Source organism: Silene latifolia, chromosome 4, assembly GCF_048544455.1.
Source record: "Silene latifolia isolate original U9 population chromosome 4, ASM4854445v1, whole genome shotgun sequence".
Lineage (NCBI taxonomy): Eukaryota > Viridiplantae > Streptophyta > Magnoliopsida > Caryophyllales > Caryophyllaceae > Silene > Silene latifolia.
In genome coordinates, this window is record NC_133529.1 from 1,393,132 (window position 1) to 1,408,917 (window position 15,786).

General features: G+C 36.6%; 2 protein-coding genes and 1 long non-coding RNA gene across 3 annotated transcripts; all 3 read right to left on the reverse strand.

Annotated features, from left to right (window-relative positions):
• Positions 1 to 667: 667 nt before the first annotated feature.
• LOC141651966 (uncharacterized) lies at positions 668 to 3,437 on the reverse strand. Its single transcript, XR_012546916.1, has 4 exons — positions 3,260 to 3,437; positions 3,060 to 3,122; positions 1,791 to 1,881; positions 668 to 957 (listed from the first exon to the last, which is right to left on the reverse strand). It is a non-coding gene; the product is annotated as an uncharacterized LOC141651966 (long non-coding RNA).
• Positions 3,438 to 7,544: 4,107 nt separating this feature from the next.
• On the reverse strand, positions 7,545 to 10,430 carry LOC141652487 (H/ACA ribonucleoprotein complex subunit 3-like protein). The gene is made up of 4 exons (XM_074459990.1): positions 10,342 to 10,430; positions 10,120 to 10,215; positions 8,838 to 8,880; positions 7,545 to 7,824 (listed from the first exon to the last, which is right to left on the reverse strand). Exons 2-4 carry the CDS (start codon positions 10,171 to 10,173, stop codon positions 7,727 to 7,729), a joined length of 195 nt encoding a protein of 64 aa, XP_074316091.1. The 5' UTR covers positions 10,174 to 10,215; positions 10,342 to 10,430; the 3' UTR covers positions 7,545 to 7,726.
• Positions 10,431 to 11,222: 792 nt separating this feature from the next.
• Positions 11,223 to 15,419, reverse strand: LOC141652488 (uncharacterized protein At1g03900). The gene is made up of 3 exons (XM_074459991.1): positions 14,770 to 15,419; positions 11,935 to 12,201; positions 11,223 to 11,641 (listed from the first exon to the last, which is right to left on the reverse strand). Exons 1-3 carry the CDS (start codon positions 15,292 to 15,294, stop codon positions 11,573 to 11,575), a joined length of 861 nt encoding a protein of 286 aa, XP_074316092.1. The 5' UTR covers positions 15,295 to 15,419; the 3' UTR covers positions 11,223 to 11,572.
• Between the last annotated feature and the right edge of the window lie 367 nt (positions 15,420 to 15,786).

The window sequence follows — 15,786 nt, forward strand, 5'->3', positions numbered from 1 at the left end:
CCACCTACAGGGTACAGCTATAATACTTGAAAACTCGATTTCCTTTAGTAGGAGAGGGGGAATTGGCTTGAAGTCATAGCATGGTATACATAGCTTTCTCCCACCAAATCTTATGTAACCTTGGGCAGAGAATGAATTATTTGGGAACTTATGATAAGTCCTTAAATTTGCATCTTGCATCTTTTAGTCTCTGGTGCCGGCACTACTTTTAAGGGACATAAACCAATAAGTAGAGAATAATTTGCACTCTATTATTTCCGAAATCGATCTTCGGAAGAATTTACTCCTCTACTTTACTCATATCTCTATACTTTAGGAATAAATATGCTACTGCAACTCTGTAAGGGTCCATTTAACATGTGCCATAAGGCAGAGGTTTTTGTTAACATGTGGCCAAGATGAAGGAAACACTTGCACAGAGTTACCCTACTAGTAAAAGAGCTCCCACCTTGGGTAAAACCATACAAGGAGTTAGCCTTATCCATTATGTTGGAAATAGAATGAGACTGTTTTCGTATGACACGTAATGAAAAATAAAACTACATAGAGTTTCATGGACGACTGCTTCAGTACTTCACAATACATTGTTTAGCAAGGTCATTTTGTTTTCTAACATTATGCATAAGAGCTAAAAACAAGCAAGTCTTTGGATCCATTGGAAATTTACTAACCTTTACTCATTTGTTTCACAAATACTCTCTAGAAACAGTGACATCTACAAGAAGCATTTACGAACATATGGAATCACATATTCACATGAGCAGGACATTTATCCTTTCAACATTTCTTCTTGTTTTAAGTGACAAACATATCAAACAATTAACTGGGTAAATGAATGTGAGAGTAGATAAGAAAACCTGTTGTGCACTTGTATTTAGTCACAAAAAAGATAACCGCATAATCTTCTTTCCCATTACCAAGTATGAAAACTCTCAGGAGTCTGTCTCTCGTTAATGTCTGCATATAAAAGTAACATGGCTTATGCTGTTAGACAATCAGTACAGCTGAAACTACTATCAAAACAATATCTAAAATAACATTATGTCTTGCATAATGTTGAAGAAGAACAAGTGAAATGTGTGTCGCACACATGTATATCATTGACATTAAGAATATGCAACAAACCAGAAAGGACCGCCCACACTCTCACTTAGCTATTTGATGTGCTGTAACACTGTAATAGCCTAACAGGGATGTGCATCAACATTACACGAGATACCTACTTTAATTCGGCTCTTTATATGACCAATTTACCATAAGTACTCGTGCTAGACACTCAACATTTGGACATTCCAATCACACTTGGAACACTTCATTGAAGCCAAAAGTATGAAAAAAATTTGTCAATTAGTTGAGTCTGACACTTAGACACGCACGTCGATACTTACAATTTAGTTTGATTAACATAGAAGACAGCATACGAGCTTGAGTTTTCAAAGCATTTCAACTATAACCTCAAACATTTCTGAATATTAACCTAAGTTACTTCTCAAATAAACAATATTAATGCATCTTTATTGCAAAACACTCTCCTCCTTTTAGTTTCATCAATTTCACAGCAATGAACCAAGTCTTAAACACTAGCTGATTTTCACTGGCAGACATTTTAGTACATTTAGCTTCATTTTAGGCTTTCTACTAGCGAGACAAAAACAGGTTCTCTATATCAAACAGATCTTCCAAGGTCCAAAGATGGATCGCACTAGGATTGACTAGTAAGATGCATAAAAAAATTAAGAGATACAAAAACAAATATGGTTTAAGAAAAAGTCATAATCAAGCAACCAGACCTTCCTATCAGATCAGCCTGAGTTCCATCCTTTGCGCTACTGTACAGTTCTCAAATCCCGCATGCAATGTCAATCACTCAATCCTACATGTCTTTAAATACATGAGAAAAAATCCAAATCAGCATCGGACACAAATCGCAACAAATTAAAGCCAATAATCAACAGTTAAAACACACAATATTTTGATTCCGTATCAAAAATGAAAAATCCTAATTAATATCTCGTCAACAAGGAGTATTAGTGCTACAGATCAGACACAAAATTATTCTGAGAAGCACTTCACTATAAGAATCAAGTATACAGTTCCACTACTTGGGTAACAGTAAGATAAAAGTATCAAATTCTGCAGATTTCATCAGATTCCAATCTTCTCAGCATCAACCTTTTCTAAATTACCTCAAACTATCTACTGTTACGACTTTCTTTCCAACACTAACTCTAATACTTCAATAACCGAAAGAATCCTCTTTCTGGTGCTTTGATTACTGACACTCCACTGAGTATTCTCCTCACGAGTCACGGCAATACTGACATCATAAATCTTTCAATTTCATCGATAACTAGATCCGACACTACCTTCAACCAGCACTATTGACGATAACACTCATATTCTATAAAGTTAATGTACAGCATTCATCCTTATATCACACACTCTTTGAATTCAACTATTATTCTTACACTACTTCAACCAATACTAATGACAATAATTAAACCAATACTAATGACAATAATTAGACCAATACTAATGATGATAATTAGATCCTATACTACCTTCAACCAATACTAATGACGATAACACTCATGTTCTATACATTTAATATAGAACATTCATCCTTATATCACACACTCTTTGAATTATTCTTACACTACCTTCAACCAATACTATGACGGTAATTAGATCCCACATTACCTTCAGCCAATACTATGACGGTAATTAGATCCCACATTACCTTCAGCCAATACTAATGACGATAATACTCGTGTTCTAGACGCTTAATACACAACAACACATCACAAACTCTATGAATTCAAGTATTCAACTAGTTTTCAGGTCAGCGTCCCGTCACAAAATCCTATCACAGCAAATATCTAGCGAAATCATAAATAATAACGAACGAAACAACAATCAAAGCTGCGTAAAATTACAACAAAATATGCATGCATTAGTCACATTATTACAGCTATTTCACTGAAATTAAACAACAGCAGCAACAAATCGTTCAAATTGCGGGGAAAAAAAACAAGAAAGAAAAAATCGAAGTGCATTACCTTGACAAGAATGAGGATTATTTTGAAACGCAATTACAATGCCGATAAACGTGAGATTGAAATCTGTAAAACAAGTGAGAAAAAATAAGAAAGAAGAAATTTAGTGCAAATTCATGAATAAAAACATTGAATTGAGCATTAATTAGTGGAGATTATGTGAATTACGGAGAATCAATTTGAAGAGAGAATAGTGAAATAACCTAGAGAGGGAAAATTGTTCGTCGTCGTCGTCGCCATTGTTGAGTTGAGGTGATTTCTCTCGGCGAATGAGGTCGTGGTTTGTTCTCCGAGTTAACTTGTTTACGTTTCGTTTCGTGCACACTAATGCGCGGCACACGTAAAAAACGCATCAACTACTAACACGGAGTAGCAATATACTCCGTACGTGGTAGTGTATACGCTCGGATAAAACCGTCTCGATAAACAAAGCGTCTTGCTTGTAACGGGTTAATCCCGTTACAAGCTTGTGACCTCTCACAAAAAGGGAGAGGGGATATTATAGGGCTGTCAATGATATAAACCGGCTCGTTGAGCCTTCGGAATCGGCTCGGTCAAAGCTCGGCTCGTGCTCGGTCAAAACGAGCTCGAGCGAAAGCTGGCTAATCTGAGCCGAGCAGAGCTCAGCAAGGCTCGGCTCGGAAGCTCGTTTGGGCTCGTTTATAAATTTTTTTTGTATAATCTTTATATTGTAGTATTATTTTTATTTCAAATTATATGTTATTTAGACATTTTTATAAGTATATCATGATATAATATTTTTTACTATTTTATAATTTAGTTATTTTTCAAAAATATTTATATTTAGTTAGATTTAAAAGGTGAGAAAGGGAAAATATATAATAACAAAACGAGCTCAATTCGAACTCGAGCCGAGCTCGAGCTTTTCCCGAGCCGAGCTCGAGCTTCAATTTTTTAGGCTCGACGAGCTTCGAGCCGAGCTCGAGCTAAAAAATTCGAGCCGAGTCCGACCCCACCCGAGCTCGAGCTGAGCTCGGCTCGTTTACACCCCTAGGGGATAAGGTGGGGCACCCCTCATGTGATTTCCCACTCACCTCTCATGGGTATTTTGTGAGAGGAAATGGTATCCGTCACTCACTTATGACGATAGTGTCCGTCATAAGTGAGAATTTTGCTCGATAAAATGGTGTAAAGAAAATCGTATATGAAAATAGTAATAGTTTGAAATTTACAAAGCGTCTTGCTTGTGACGGGTTAATCCCGTCACAAGCTTGTGACCTCTCACAAAAAGGGAGAGGGGACAAGGTGGGGCACCCCCCATGTGCTTCCCCACTCAACTCTCATGGGTATTTTGTGAGAGAAAATGGTATCCGTCACAAACTTGTGACGGATATCGCCGTCACAAATGAGATTTTGTGTGAAATTTAATGCAAGTCCGTTACATAAAGTCAATTCCAATTTTGATTCAATAATAATCAACAAATAGAAGAGTAATTTGTACAATTGTACCCCGTATTACACAATGTTTACCCATTAATTGGGTTTTTCAAAAGGCAAATTTTTGTTTATAACATCTCACAACCGATTAAAATAATGTTAAATGGTGGAGAAAGTTGTAAAATATCACACGTTTCCAAAAATGGTTTGACAATAATTACATAAATACAAAAAACAGCCCATTTAAAATCTAAATTTAATAAATAAAAAAAATAACAAAAAAAGACTTGGCATTAACCTAAAAGTGCGATAATTTGTCTTTGGCCTTGTTTGGTAAAAGAGGGATAAATATTAGCGTGGTTGACTAGTAGATTTATTTAGCAGAATTATTTTAGAGGTGTTTGGTAATTAACAGTTTTAGATTAACAGATTGTTTAGATCCTTTTTTTTTTTTTTTTTTTTTTTTTTTTTTTTGGTGTACGAAGGACCGGCATTTTTAAAGTCCCCGGTGGACCGATAACCGCATGATTTGCGCAGCCTAGGGTTCGAACACGGGACCTCTCAACTCCTGCCCATTGGCAAGCTTTGAAGATTGTTTAGATCCTTTGTAAAGTAACAAATAAGGATATGAATAAATTATTTATTAAATATATAAAAGGAAGGTTAGTATTTTTCGGGGGTAAATAAGACAGTTTTTTTTCTTTCTAATCCGCTAACTCAATATGTTGGTAGGAGCGGCATATTGTAAAATAGCATATTGAACCCCAATATGCTATTTCAATATGACATTAACCAAACGTTCTAAATAGCATATCCGTAAGTCAAACATTCTCGCCAATGGGTTTTTCTAACATGTGCCCTTAGGGCACATGTTAATAAGCTAATTAAAGAAACTTTGTTGAGAATAAATTATGAAAAATAGATGTACAAAGTACGAACTCACACTTACCATAATTAACGAAATATTCTCAACATATTTTCTATAATTAACTTATTAACATGTGTCCTAAGGGCACATGTTAGAAAATCCGTTTTCATTATAGTGAACTAGTTGTGTTGTTATTAAGTTCTACTTTGCTGCTTCAACATGCCAATTAATTTCGGTCCAACACTCAAGCCCAGATCAATTATGGGACGTTGTATCCTGCCTGCTAAAGGTCGTCGACAATTTTAATGAACTTCCAAAACTACCCCTCCCTCACACTCCCTCTTATATTTTTTTCTGTCTTGTTTTGTTTTCGTAAAAAAATAAGGGTCCTGATTTTCGCAGTACGCATTTTACTCATTGCAGTACATTATTGACAATTATATCCCTCTCATTTCCCCTCCCATTTTCTCTCTCTAGTTTTTCTCTAATTAATTCTCCCTAATTTCACCCATCTTATGGTTAGTGAACAAAACATTAGGGGAGGTGGTTCGCCGACCGGGCATTGGCCGGACAACTAACTGCCAGCGGCGGGGAATTTTATTGACTGGCCGACCAGACCGCAGGCGGTGACAGCCCGACGGTGGCCGATGGGGTTGTTGGTGTGAGGCTGGGGTTGCGGTGGTTGAACGATTGTTGGTGGGTTAGGATGACTTGGTGATAAAGAATCGATGATCGGTGGTCTGTATTACGTTGACTACGCTAACTTCTTATATCATTTATTTAATACTTTATGTACTATGTATTGTTGTAAAGCTTGTAACATAAAACAATCAAACTTCTTGTTCAAATGGCCATGGGAAGAGGTTAGCAGATAGCAAATCATATTTCTTCATTGAAAGGTAAGTTATTGCTTACTAGTTTTTCACCTTTTTTTTTAATTGTTTCGTACTACGACCTGCAAATATGCGGTGACTAGTACAAGATTACTCGTCGGCCAATCGTCACCGTTCAACACTGCCGTCGTAGCACTGCTTCAATGGCGCAGACCACCAATGAACCACATCGCCGAAACAAATCCACCGTACCACACTTAAACCCTAAATTAATTTAGAAATAAACCCTAACTAAAAAAGGAACAAAATTATAATTAAGGGTCAAATTAATTATGAAATATATCATTAATGAATTAAATACATGCTCCGAATAATCATTAATATTAATATTAATCATAATTAAAATAGAAGAATTTTAAGGAGGTTGAAGAAGGTTAAGGTTTCAACAAGAGAGAAAATAGAGAGAATTAGGTTGATGTTTTTTAATCAAGGGTAACAAATGGAAAGTTTGGTACAAAAAGTACTGTAATGAGTAAAAATCGTACTGCGAAAATAAATTCCGAAAAATAATTAATAATTACTAATAAACCCCGTTCGGGGATAGTTCGTTTTATTTTAATTTTTTAATTATTGAAACTTATTTTAATTAGCGATTATCAATCCACGCACCCAAAACTAATTTAAGACGGAAATTAATAAATTTTTTTTAAAAAAAAAAAATTGTTGAAAAATGGCCTGGATGAAAAAAAATTTCGTCCCGACCAAAGAAATTTTTCGTCCAGACCATGGTCCAGACAAAAATATTTTTCGTCCAGACAAAAAATATTTTCGTCCGGAAAAAAAAAAAAAAAAATTCCGGACGAAAATATTTTTCGTCTTTGACCTGGGTCTGGACGAAAATATTTTCCGTCTGGACCTGGGTCTGGACGAAAAATATTTTTGTCTGGACCATGGTCTGGACGAAAATTTTCTTTGTCCGGACCTTGGTCTGGACGAAAATGTTTTTCGTCCGGAATTTTTTTTTTTTTTTTTTAAAAAAATGATCATTTTCTGACTTAGATTAATTTTTGGTGCGGTAATCAATAATCGCTAAGTTCTCGTTCATGTTGTTAATTACAAATCCCGCTTTTTTTTTTTTTCTTTTGAAAAACCGTCTTTTTTTTTGTTTGAAAGATTTTAGTGAGACGTTAGTGAGACGGAAATTGACTTGTGTTTTAGTGAGACGGAAATTGCATTTTAGTGAGACGGAAATGGAGTTATGTTATGGAGGGCAAACTTGGAAATTTACATTAATTGTCGACGATAATTAGTAAATTGTCGACGACGTATAGCAAGACCCAAAAAATGAGCTGATGCTTCCGTATTGATCCACAGGAACACACAAGGGAGTAAGGGACTACTATAACAAACCATACTTTGAAAGTTCATAGCATAATGTCAACAATCACTAGTCCAAAAGCCCGACGAAATTACATTGAGACGGCTAGACAAGTCGACAATACCGACTCACTCACAATGCCTGCAGAGTACACCCTGAATGCAATGCATTAATAATGTCAACAATCACTAGTTCAGTACTTTTTAGGGGGTTGTTGGGTCGGCAATAGCCTAAATCGCTTCTTCAACTGGACTCTTTCCCTTGAGAACTTGTCATCAGGGGAAAAGCGAGCTGCAAAGTTGATTCATTCAAATATCAGAAGACAGCAGAGAAAGACGGCAGAAATAGAAGGGGTACTCTCACTACTCTAATTATGATATCAGAAACACAGAATGACGAAACAGACATAAAAGCTAGACAAGCGCTAAACAAAGGCTAAAGATAGTTTAATTTACATTAATTTACAGTCAACAAATAAGGAGTATTTGGCCTCACTGTAAATGGAAAAGTTAAGAGCCATCGAAGAAGAAGAAAATCGAAGGCTAAAGATAGTTTATGTCTTTATGACAAACATATCTAGATTCTAGACCAGTTTAAGAAACACAAATCAATAACATCTACTCAAAATTCATAATGTGCAAAACCAGGGGAGGGGAAACAAACATCGCCCATTGTTATCATCATTATCATCTTGCTAGTTCCTCAAAAGAGGTTCCTAATCCTAACCAAGAAAGGTAAAAGATGGTCGACAACAGCATAATTTTCCTCTACAATAGTAGAGATACCAACTCCCACAAAGTGAAGTTCCAATCCAAATTAACTTGGGACAATGGAAGGTAGAGCAAAGCAAAGTAAGAAACGCAAAGGAAAATCCATCAAGAACACACGAACAACTCGAAGCCCCCAATTTATTTAGTGGCAAACTATGACAAATTAATGAGTAATTCAACTAACTCTTTGAAGGCCAAGATTATTCAAGCAGCCATAGTTGTAAAGGCAGCCACAAAACTAAGACCCTGTTCTTTTGGACTTGGATTTTGTCAAGTTTAATTCAGTTCGGTTGAGACCGTTTCAGTCCAAAAGAACGGGGTTACGGGGTTAAGAGGGTGGCAGGCGGTCACCCTTGAGCAATGAAATTTTTGGTCTAAATTTTCCACCACTGCCTGTATAGATTATTTCTAGATCAATTCTAACCCTTGACTAATTCAACTATTCTTGTATCAACACGACAATAAAGAACGATCATACATCAAAGCAATTAATCAATCAATAATAAAGGTGGGAAACTTCAATTTTTAATTTACCTGGATGAGCTGATTGTGTAGCTAAACCATTAGGACTTTCCTTCTGCAATAAATCAAAATTTAACAATTAAATCATTTTACCACCCAAATTTATTGCTACAACAACAAATCTTTGAGCTGGCTAAGATGAGCCATCCTAAGGAACTAGGTAACTAATTAAACCTACTCAACGTAAGCAAAAAACAGCTAGTCTTTGAGCTTACAACATACTCTTTCCGTCCCAATCATTTCTTTACCCTCTACTCATATATCTTATAAGGGCTATTTCAAACAAAGTAAACAAATGATTGAGACGGAGGGAGTAGTCGCTAAACAAATCTTTAAGTTGGCTAAGATGACCCATCCTAAGGAACTACTCACTCTGTCACGGTCAATTGTTGTACTTTGGTTTTGGTACAAAGATTAAGGAAAGTGGAGAGGACCAATAACTAAATGACAAGTGGACCAAATTGGACGTAAATGATCAAATTACTCATCAAGTTCATTCTTAAAATAAAAAAGGACAATAAGGGTGTGTTTGGATAGCAAAAGTGAAGAGAAAGGGAAGGGAGAGAAGGGAAGGGGAGGGGGAATGGAGTGTGGTTGTTTGGATATAAATCATACAATTTCCCTCCAAATCTTCCCTATTGTGGAGAGATTTTAATTAGGCTTGAAGGAGGGAAATTAGATCCCTCCAAATCTCTCCCCCACCATTTCCCTCCACCCTCATTTGCTATCCAAATAAGGGATTTTAAATCCACTACTCTCCCTTCCTTTCTTTTCCCTCCAAATACCCCATAAATGACTTGAGACACCCAAAATGAAAAAGGATAACAAATGACCGGGACAGAGGGAGTAGGAAGCTAATTTTGTCAAGAAACCATCTCAACCATAAGCATAAGCTTAAGCTCATGGTTAGAGTTCCAAAATCAGTTTGGTTTTATACTCTTAACAAATTAAACCTATTTGACATAACCGAGCTAGTCATTGAGCTTACAAGATACTCCCTCCGTCTCAATCATTTGTTCTACATTAAATGGAACACATAGTATAGAAAGCCAATGTCTTAAGTTCGGAGACCGTCTCAACGGAAATTATGTAAATAAAAAAGTGAATCAATTTTACAAAAGTATATTGTAAAAGGGCTTAATTTGATAACACTGTTTCCATTTATACCAATCATGATTTCTTGAATACTTGAATACGTAAAACCGTCTTACAAAAGACTAACTAAAATGAACACGGCGAGACAGGATATATAAGAAAAAACTCAAATGACAGGAAGACGGAGAAAGGAATAAACCTTGGTAGTGTAAACTTTGTCGCCATTGTCGTTGATGTAAAACTGTAGATACATGTTTTTAATTATTTATTCAAATTTGAAAATCTCTGTATATTTCTGCAGCAAAAAGAACAAATTAGAAGATAATTAATGTTAATTAAAACTGATTATATGAAAAAATTACAGTAAATTAAATTAAAGTTGAACAAAGGAGGAGAACTGGAGAAGTACAAGAAGCTTTACCTCTTCTCCGTCGACTTGGAACTTTAGAAATAGAGAGACGAGCCCTAATTCGATATATTGGTGATATATTTATATGGGCTCCTTCTTGGTTTTCTTGTGGGCCGAATTATATTTTTAATTTGATTATTTTAGATGACGAGTTAGCCCGTAGTTGCTAGTTTTGTATTTTCTGGGCGTACTGGGTAAACTCCCGAGATATAAGTGATGGCCTTCAAAGTTTAAACCACGTATGCCGGGTCAACCACTCAAGAAGGACCAAGTGCGAAGTTCAGCGCACGATTATTTTGTTTTTACTTGTGTTTTAGATTTCCCAAAGTTTTGGAAAATTTGAGACTAGGATAAAAAAAGAACATTTCAATTTAGTTTATTTTTTTGATGATACGGTGTTTATGAACGACTCTTCAATGCGAGAATCAGTCAACTCAAATATGTTTTTATTAGTCGAAATTGGAGAAGTAATTAGTCTGATCTCATAATATAGGAATGTCCTATATAACAATTTGTAAAATTCTGCAAATTAAGAAATATGACACCTTCATATCGAATAATCAATTATATTTATGGATTATGATAGTATGAATTTTTTTGAGGTTACATATCCAGTAATCCACAATAATCCGCAACTTCGTAGGAAAAGTTACTAGCAATTTCGATAATTTTTCTGATGTCACTTAAATTGTAATTTCATTTCATATTTTCATTATCAACTTCATGCATTTGTATTGGGAAATTGACTTGAGATGAGATTAATCAAATACATTTTGCAAGCCACACATTTTGTTGGGCGACGAGCCATGATACTGGAATGTAAAACAATCTATTTCTCGGTTGCCAAGCTACACATTTGAACTACACAATTGCACAAGCTACATGGTACATGAGTAAGCACACAGATAAATGAAGTCCCCTTAAAATGGCCTCATATATTTCCACGGATGATATTTCTTGCACCACGGGATCACAAAGCCAATAACTGAAGTTCACAGCTCCTAATCAAGATAGGATTCCCGTGGCATTAGTAAAAAAAACATAGTGACATTATAATTGCTCTAAATTTATAGCCATATAGTTCAGTCCGTATGTCATAATGCCTTATTGTCATAAAACAGAATGTATAATGTATGTGATCATAACTAACACACGCCATAGCCGGTTGAGTAATACTCTCACTCGAGACTTGAAGGTTATCTCGTTCTGTAAACAACATTCTAATACAAATGCAAGCGTAGATTCAGAAGGCAGCCCATCCCGCTGCACTGCTCTTTGTCGCCTCTGTTCCAGCTTTCGAAGGAAGATTCCGCTGTCGATACACATCGCAGAATTAACAGATGAAACTAATTTCCCATAACCAGGCTTTGAAATGAACACACGAAAAAAAAAAGTTAAGTCTCAAGCGGCACTAAAAGCTACTCTCCCCATCCCGGGTCAATGGTTTACGTTTAATTTTGAATTGGTTTTCAATATAAACGCAAACACGAATCATGCCTAAATTGGCTGAGGTGTATGCATAAAACAGTCTTTGTAAGACTTGATAATATATGAATCGGGCGACAAAGTAACATCACATCAGATTTATGCACTTGAAAAACCTACCTCAAGTTGAGAAAAATCAGACAGAGGATCGGTAGTATGTCTTGCACTTTCCTTTGAACCTTTCAAACCGGAGGTAATCCTCGTAGCAACAGGGTCATTTGGAGGTGGTGGTAAGGGTGTACGAATCTTTCCAGATCCAGGAGGTGGAGCCAGGCCAAGAGGTTTTGGGTTACTGGTACTTGAAAGACCACCCGACTTGCCAGTTGAAAGCATACCCGTCCCACCTACTGGTTTGTGCCTCACATTTATTCGTATTGTTTCACCTTCCTGTAATGATGACGACTAGAGATCAGTAAACAGGAGAGATGATGATGGTGAAGAAAACATTAAAGATAAGATACTACCAAAACCTTAAGCTACTCCGCATTAAAGTCCACAGCTGAAAATTCGGAATCATTTTGAGAAGAAGTTAAAGAATGTCAGCTATGAGCTATCAAAATTTAAGCCAATATAACCAGTTTACTAATTTAAACCCTAATTCAGAACCAATTATGTCTTGTATGGTTCCCTGGCTTCGGAGGATCATAACTGATAAGCAAAAGTTGATGAGTGATACCAGCGGAAATTGGCATGCAAGTATAATGCCATACAAACAAACTATCAGACTATTGATTTCACATAGCTATAGTTAGTGGGACAACGAAAAACAATACTCCGTAACATTCAATTCCTCACCCCTGTTCCTCAAAAGGGGCAGGATACATGAAAGACCAGTTGTTTTACCTCCTTTAAACTTTAAGGTGTAACTAAATTGACAATGCACAATGGAATCAAGCCATCAACTGCATTCATATGCCAAAATCAAATCAATACACACTGACAGGAACACATAATTAGCGTGAACTCGTGAAGCTCAAATACCAGATTCCTACACTCGATCAACACCTACATCACAACCACAAAATTTTGCAAAGCAACCAAACATCAGCACCAAAAATACCCTTAGAAATCACCTACCAACTAAACCTAATCAAGGTAAGTAATATTTGCGCCTTCCAATCAATTGCATTACGCAAATCAATAAACAGAAGACACAATAGAAGTATAGAACACATGTTACCAATATGAATCTCAAACGAAAGATCCCTCAACCTACATTGTTCTCAATCAATGTCTAGAATGGCTACACCATAAGCTCAACTGTTATTGCATTTGATCAATATGAAGCTCAGATGCCAGACCCTCAGTTCCAACATGAATCTCGAATGCTAGATCGCTCAACTGACATATCAATGTATAAGTCCATAACATCAAGCTCAATACTACCCTTGCCATCCACTTTCCGAGTTTCCGACTCCACTTGATCAAGCCGATGTAATATCTTATACAGTAATCCGTATCTCTAAACAAGAACAAGCACTACGTAACAACTAAACACGGTGCAACAGTATATACTCAATTGCAACTACAACCAAGCAATATACTTTCAAATAATCACATAAACTCAGCTGAAATTACACTGATCAAAATTTATTCCATAACACACAAAGTTCGATCAAGCATCACAACTTCCTTCATCTGTCACCTAGGTAGCACCAAAACGGACACGGACACGTGACACGGCATCCCATGAAATTTAGGACACGGGACACGTTATTTAAATTTAATAAAATATATATTTTGTAGTTATATATGTGTGATTTTATTTTTGAAAAAGTATTTGATATTAAATTTAAATAAATGAAGGTAAAATTTGACGTTAAATATAACTTATCCTCATTTCTAAAACCAAAAACCAACTTATAATCAATCTATTTCGACATCTCATTACTTGTCTAAAGAACATCATTTGCCCACCAAATTCAACCATATAACAATTCACGTCATTCACCTTAAATTCAACTTTCCGTTTGAAGGTGTGTCCAAATACCATGGACACGGCTCAAAATACCATGGACACGCGTCGGACACGTGTCCAAATAAAAGATGAAAGTTAGACACGGCTTTACAGGTGTCTGACACGTTTTGACGTGTGTCCGGCGAGTGTCGTGTCTGACACGGGTGTCCGACACGGGAACACCGATTAGGAGGAGTGTCCGTGCAACCTAGTCTGTCACTATACCTAAGACTCTAAGATCCATAACCAAATTACCTTGGCAATCACAGAGCATCTAAACCCTATCCAGTTAACATACATCAATATGTCTATGCACTAGCATACTTTTGAATCAAATAACCTTTTCGAAAAAAATTTGCGCTTATAACCGATGATCAACAGTGATTGAGCTTTACCTTAACAATCATACACCAGCTAAAACTGATCAGCATTACGCAAAGTCAGTTAAAACAAGCACACACTACGTCAAGCCTAGCACACTTCCAAATCAAATTGCATTTCTATCAATTACAAAAAATCAACAAAATAGAAATTTTACGTACTTCAAACTGATGATTTACTACAATTAAACTCACCTTAACAATCACACGCCAGCTAACATGATCAGCATTACGCAAATTCAGTTGAAACAACACACAATCAAATCAACCATACACTGCGTCAAGTTCTAGTATATTTCTAAATCAAATCGCATTTCTAACAAGGACGAAAAATAAACAAAATAAGAAGCTGAACTCAAAATTTCGCATACTTTTAACCGATAATCATCAACAACAGGACGAATGTCAGGCACTACTGCACTAGTATACTTCCAAATCAGATCACATTTCTATCAAAAACAAACAATACACAAAATAACAAATTAAACTCGAAATTTCGAATACTTTCAACTGATGATTAACAGCAGGATGAATGTCAAGCACTAGAATACTTTTAAATCGAATCGCATTTTTATCAACAACGAAAAAAATCAACAAAATAAAAAAATTTGCACATACTTTTAATCGATGATTAACAGCAGGATGAATATCAATACTCTGTCCATCCTCACCGCCATTACCGCTACCACCACTACTATCCCTATCACTTTCTCTCAAAACATGTTTCTCATGATCAGAAAGCGCGACATTGAAATCAAACGCTTCGTTTCGTTCACCAAAACCTAATCCTACAAACGCGTGTTTTCCACGTCCGTCTTCGATCTTAAGCACGAAATAACGGCTAGAATCGAGCGCCGGTTCAACGGACTGATCGCGGTGACCGGCGGCGACAATACAGGCGGCAAAGAGATCGCCGGAGACCGGATCTTCGAGACGGATTTCGGCGCGTGTGCGACATGAAACGACGCGTAGGCGACCGGACCAGATCTTATCGGATTGAAGCCATTCGCCGCATTTGTAGCCTCCGGAAGTTGATCGTGGAGGAATTTTGAAGACGGAGACTTCGCGGATTACGAGGAGTGTGTGTTCGAAGGTTTCTTCGTCTTCGTCTACAAGGAATGATGGTGATGGTGTTTCCGCCATTGTTGTTGTGTTTGGTAGAGCTTTGAGACTTTGGTTGATGGTCAATGGTCAGTGTTATGTGTGTTGTTACTTGTTTAGGAGGGAATTATTAGATTCGGTTGAAATGAGATAGACTAGTGTGAACTAGAGATGGCCAATGAGGTCCTTCGGATCGGGTTAGGTCGGGTTTTTTCGAATTCTGTTAATCACGTCATTTAACCGAAATGAGATAGACTTGTGTGAACTAGAGATGGCCAATGTGATCCTTTCGGATCGGATTAGATCGGGTCTTTTTCGAATTGTGTTAATCACGTCATTTTTGCCAATTGGAGTCATAGTTATAAAGGATTTGGTTTCAAATTAGACACGTGTTACGTCAGGTAGAGTCTGAAATCAGATTATTTTTTTTCAAAGCGTCTTGCTTGTGACGGACAATATCCGTCACAAGCTGAAGACCTCTCACAATAAAGCAAGTGGGTTGACAAGTGGGAGGAAAAATGGAGCACCCATGCA

Coding starts and splice junctions, on each gene's coding strand:
- LOC141652487 (XM_074459990.1), bottom strand. CDS start 10,173: ATGTATCTACAGTTTTACATCAACGACAATGGCGACAAAGTTTACACT. Junction 8,881..10,119: donor ACAAAGTTTACACTACCAAG/GTTTATTCCTTT, acceptor GATTTATTGCAG/AAGGAAAGTCCTAATGGTTT. Junction 7,825..8,837: donor TACACAATCAGCTCATCCAG/GTAAATTAAAAA, acceptor TCAACTTTGCAG/CTCGCTTTTCCCCTGATGAC.
- LOC141652488 (XM_074459991.1), bottom strand. CDS start 15,294: ATGGCGGAAACACCATCACCATCATTCCTTGTAGACGAAGACGAAGAA. Junction 12,202..14,769: donor CTGTTAATCATCGATTAAAA/GTATGTGCAAAT, acceptor TCATCATTACAG/GAAGGTGAAACAATACGAAT. Junction 11,642..11,934: donor CTGATTTTTCTCAACTTGAG/GTAGGTTTTTCA, acceptor GTGTATCGACAG/CGGAATCTTCCTTCGAAAGC.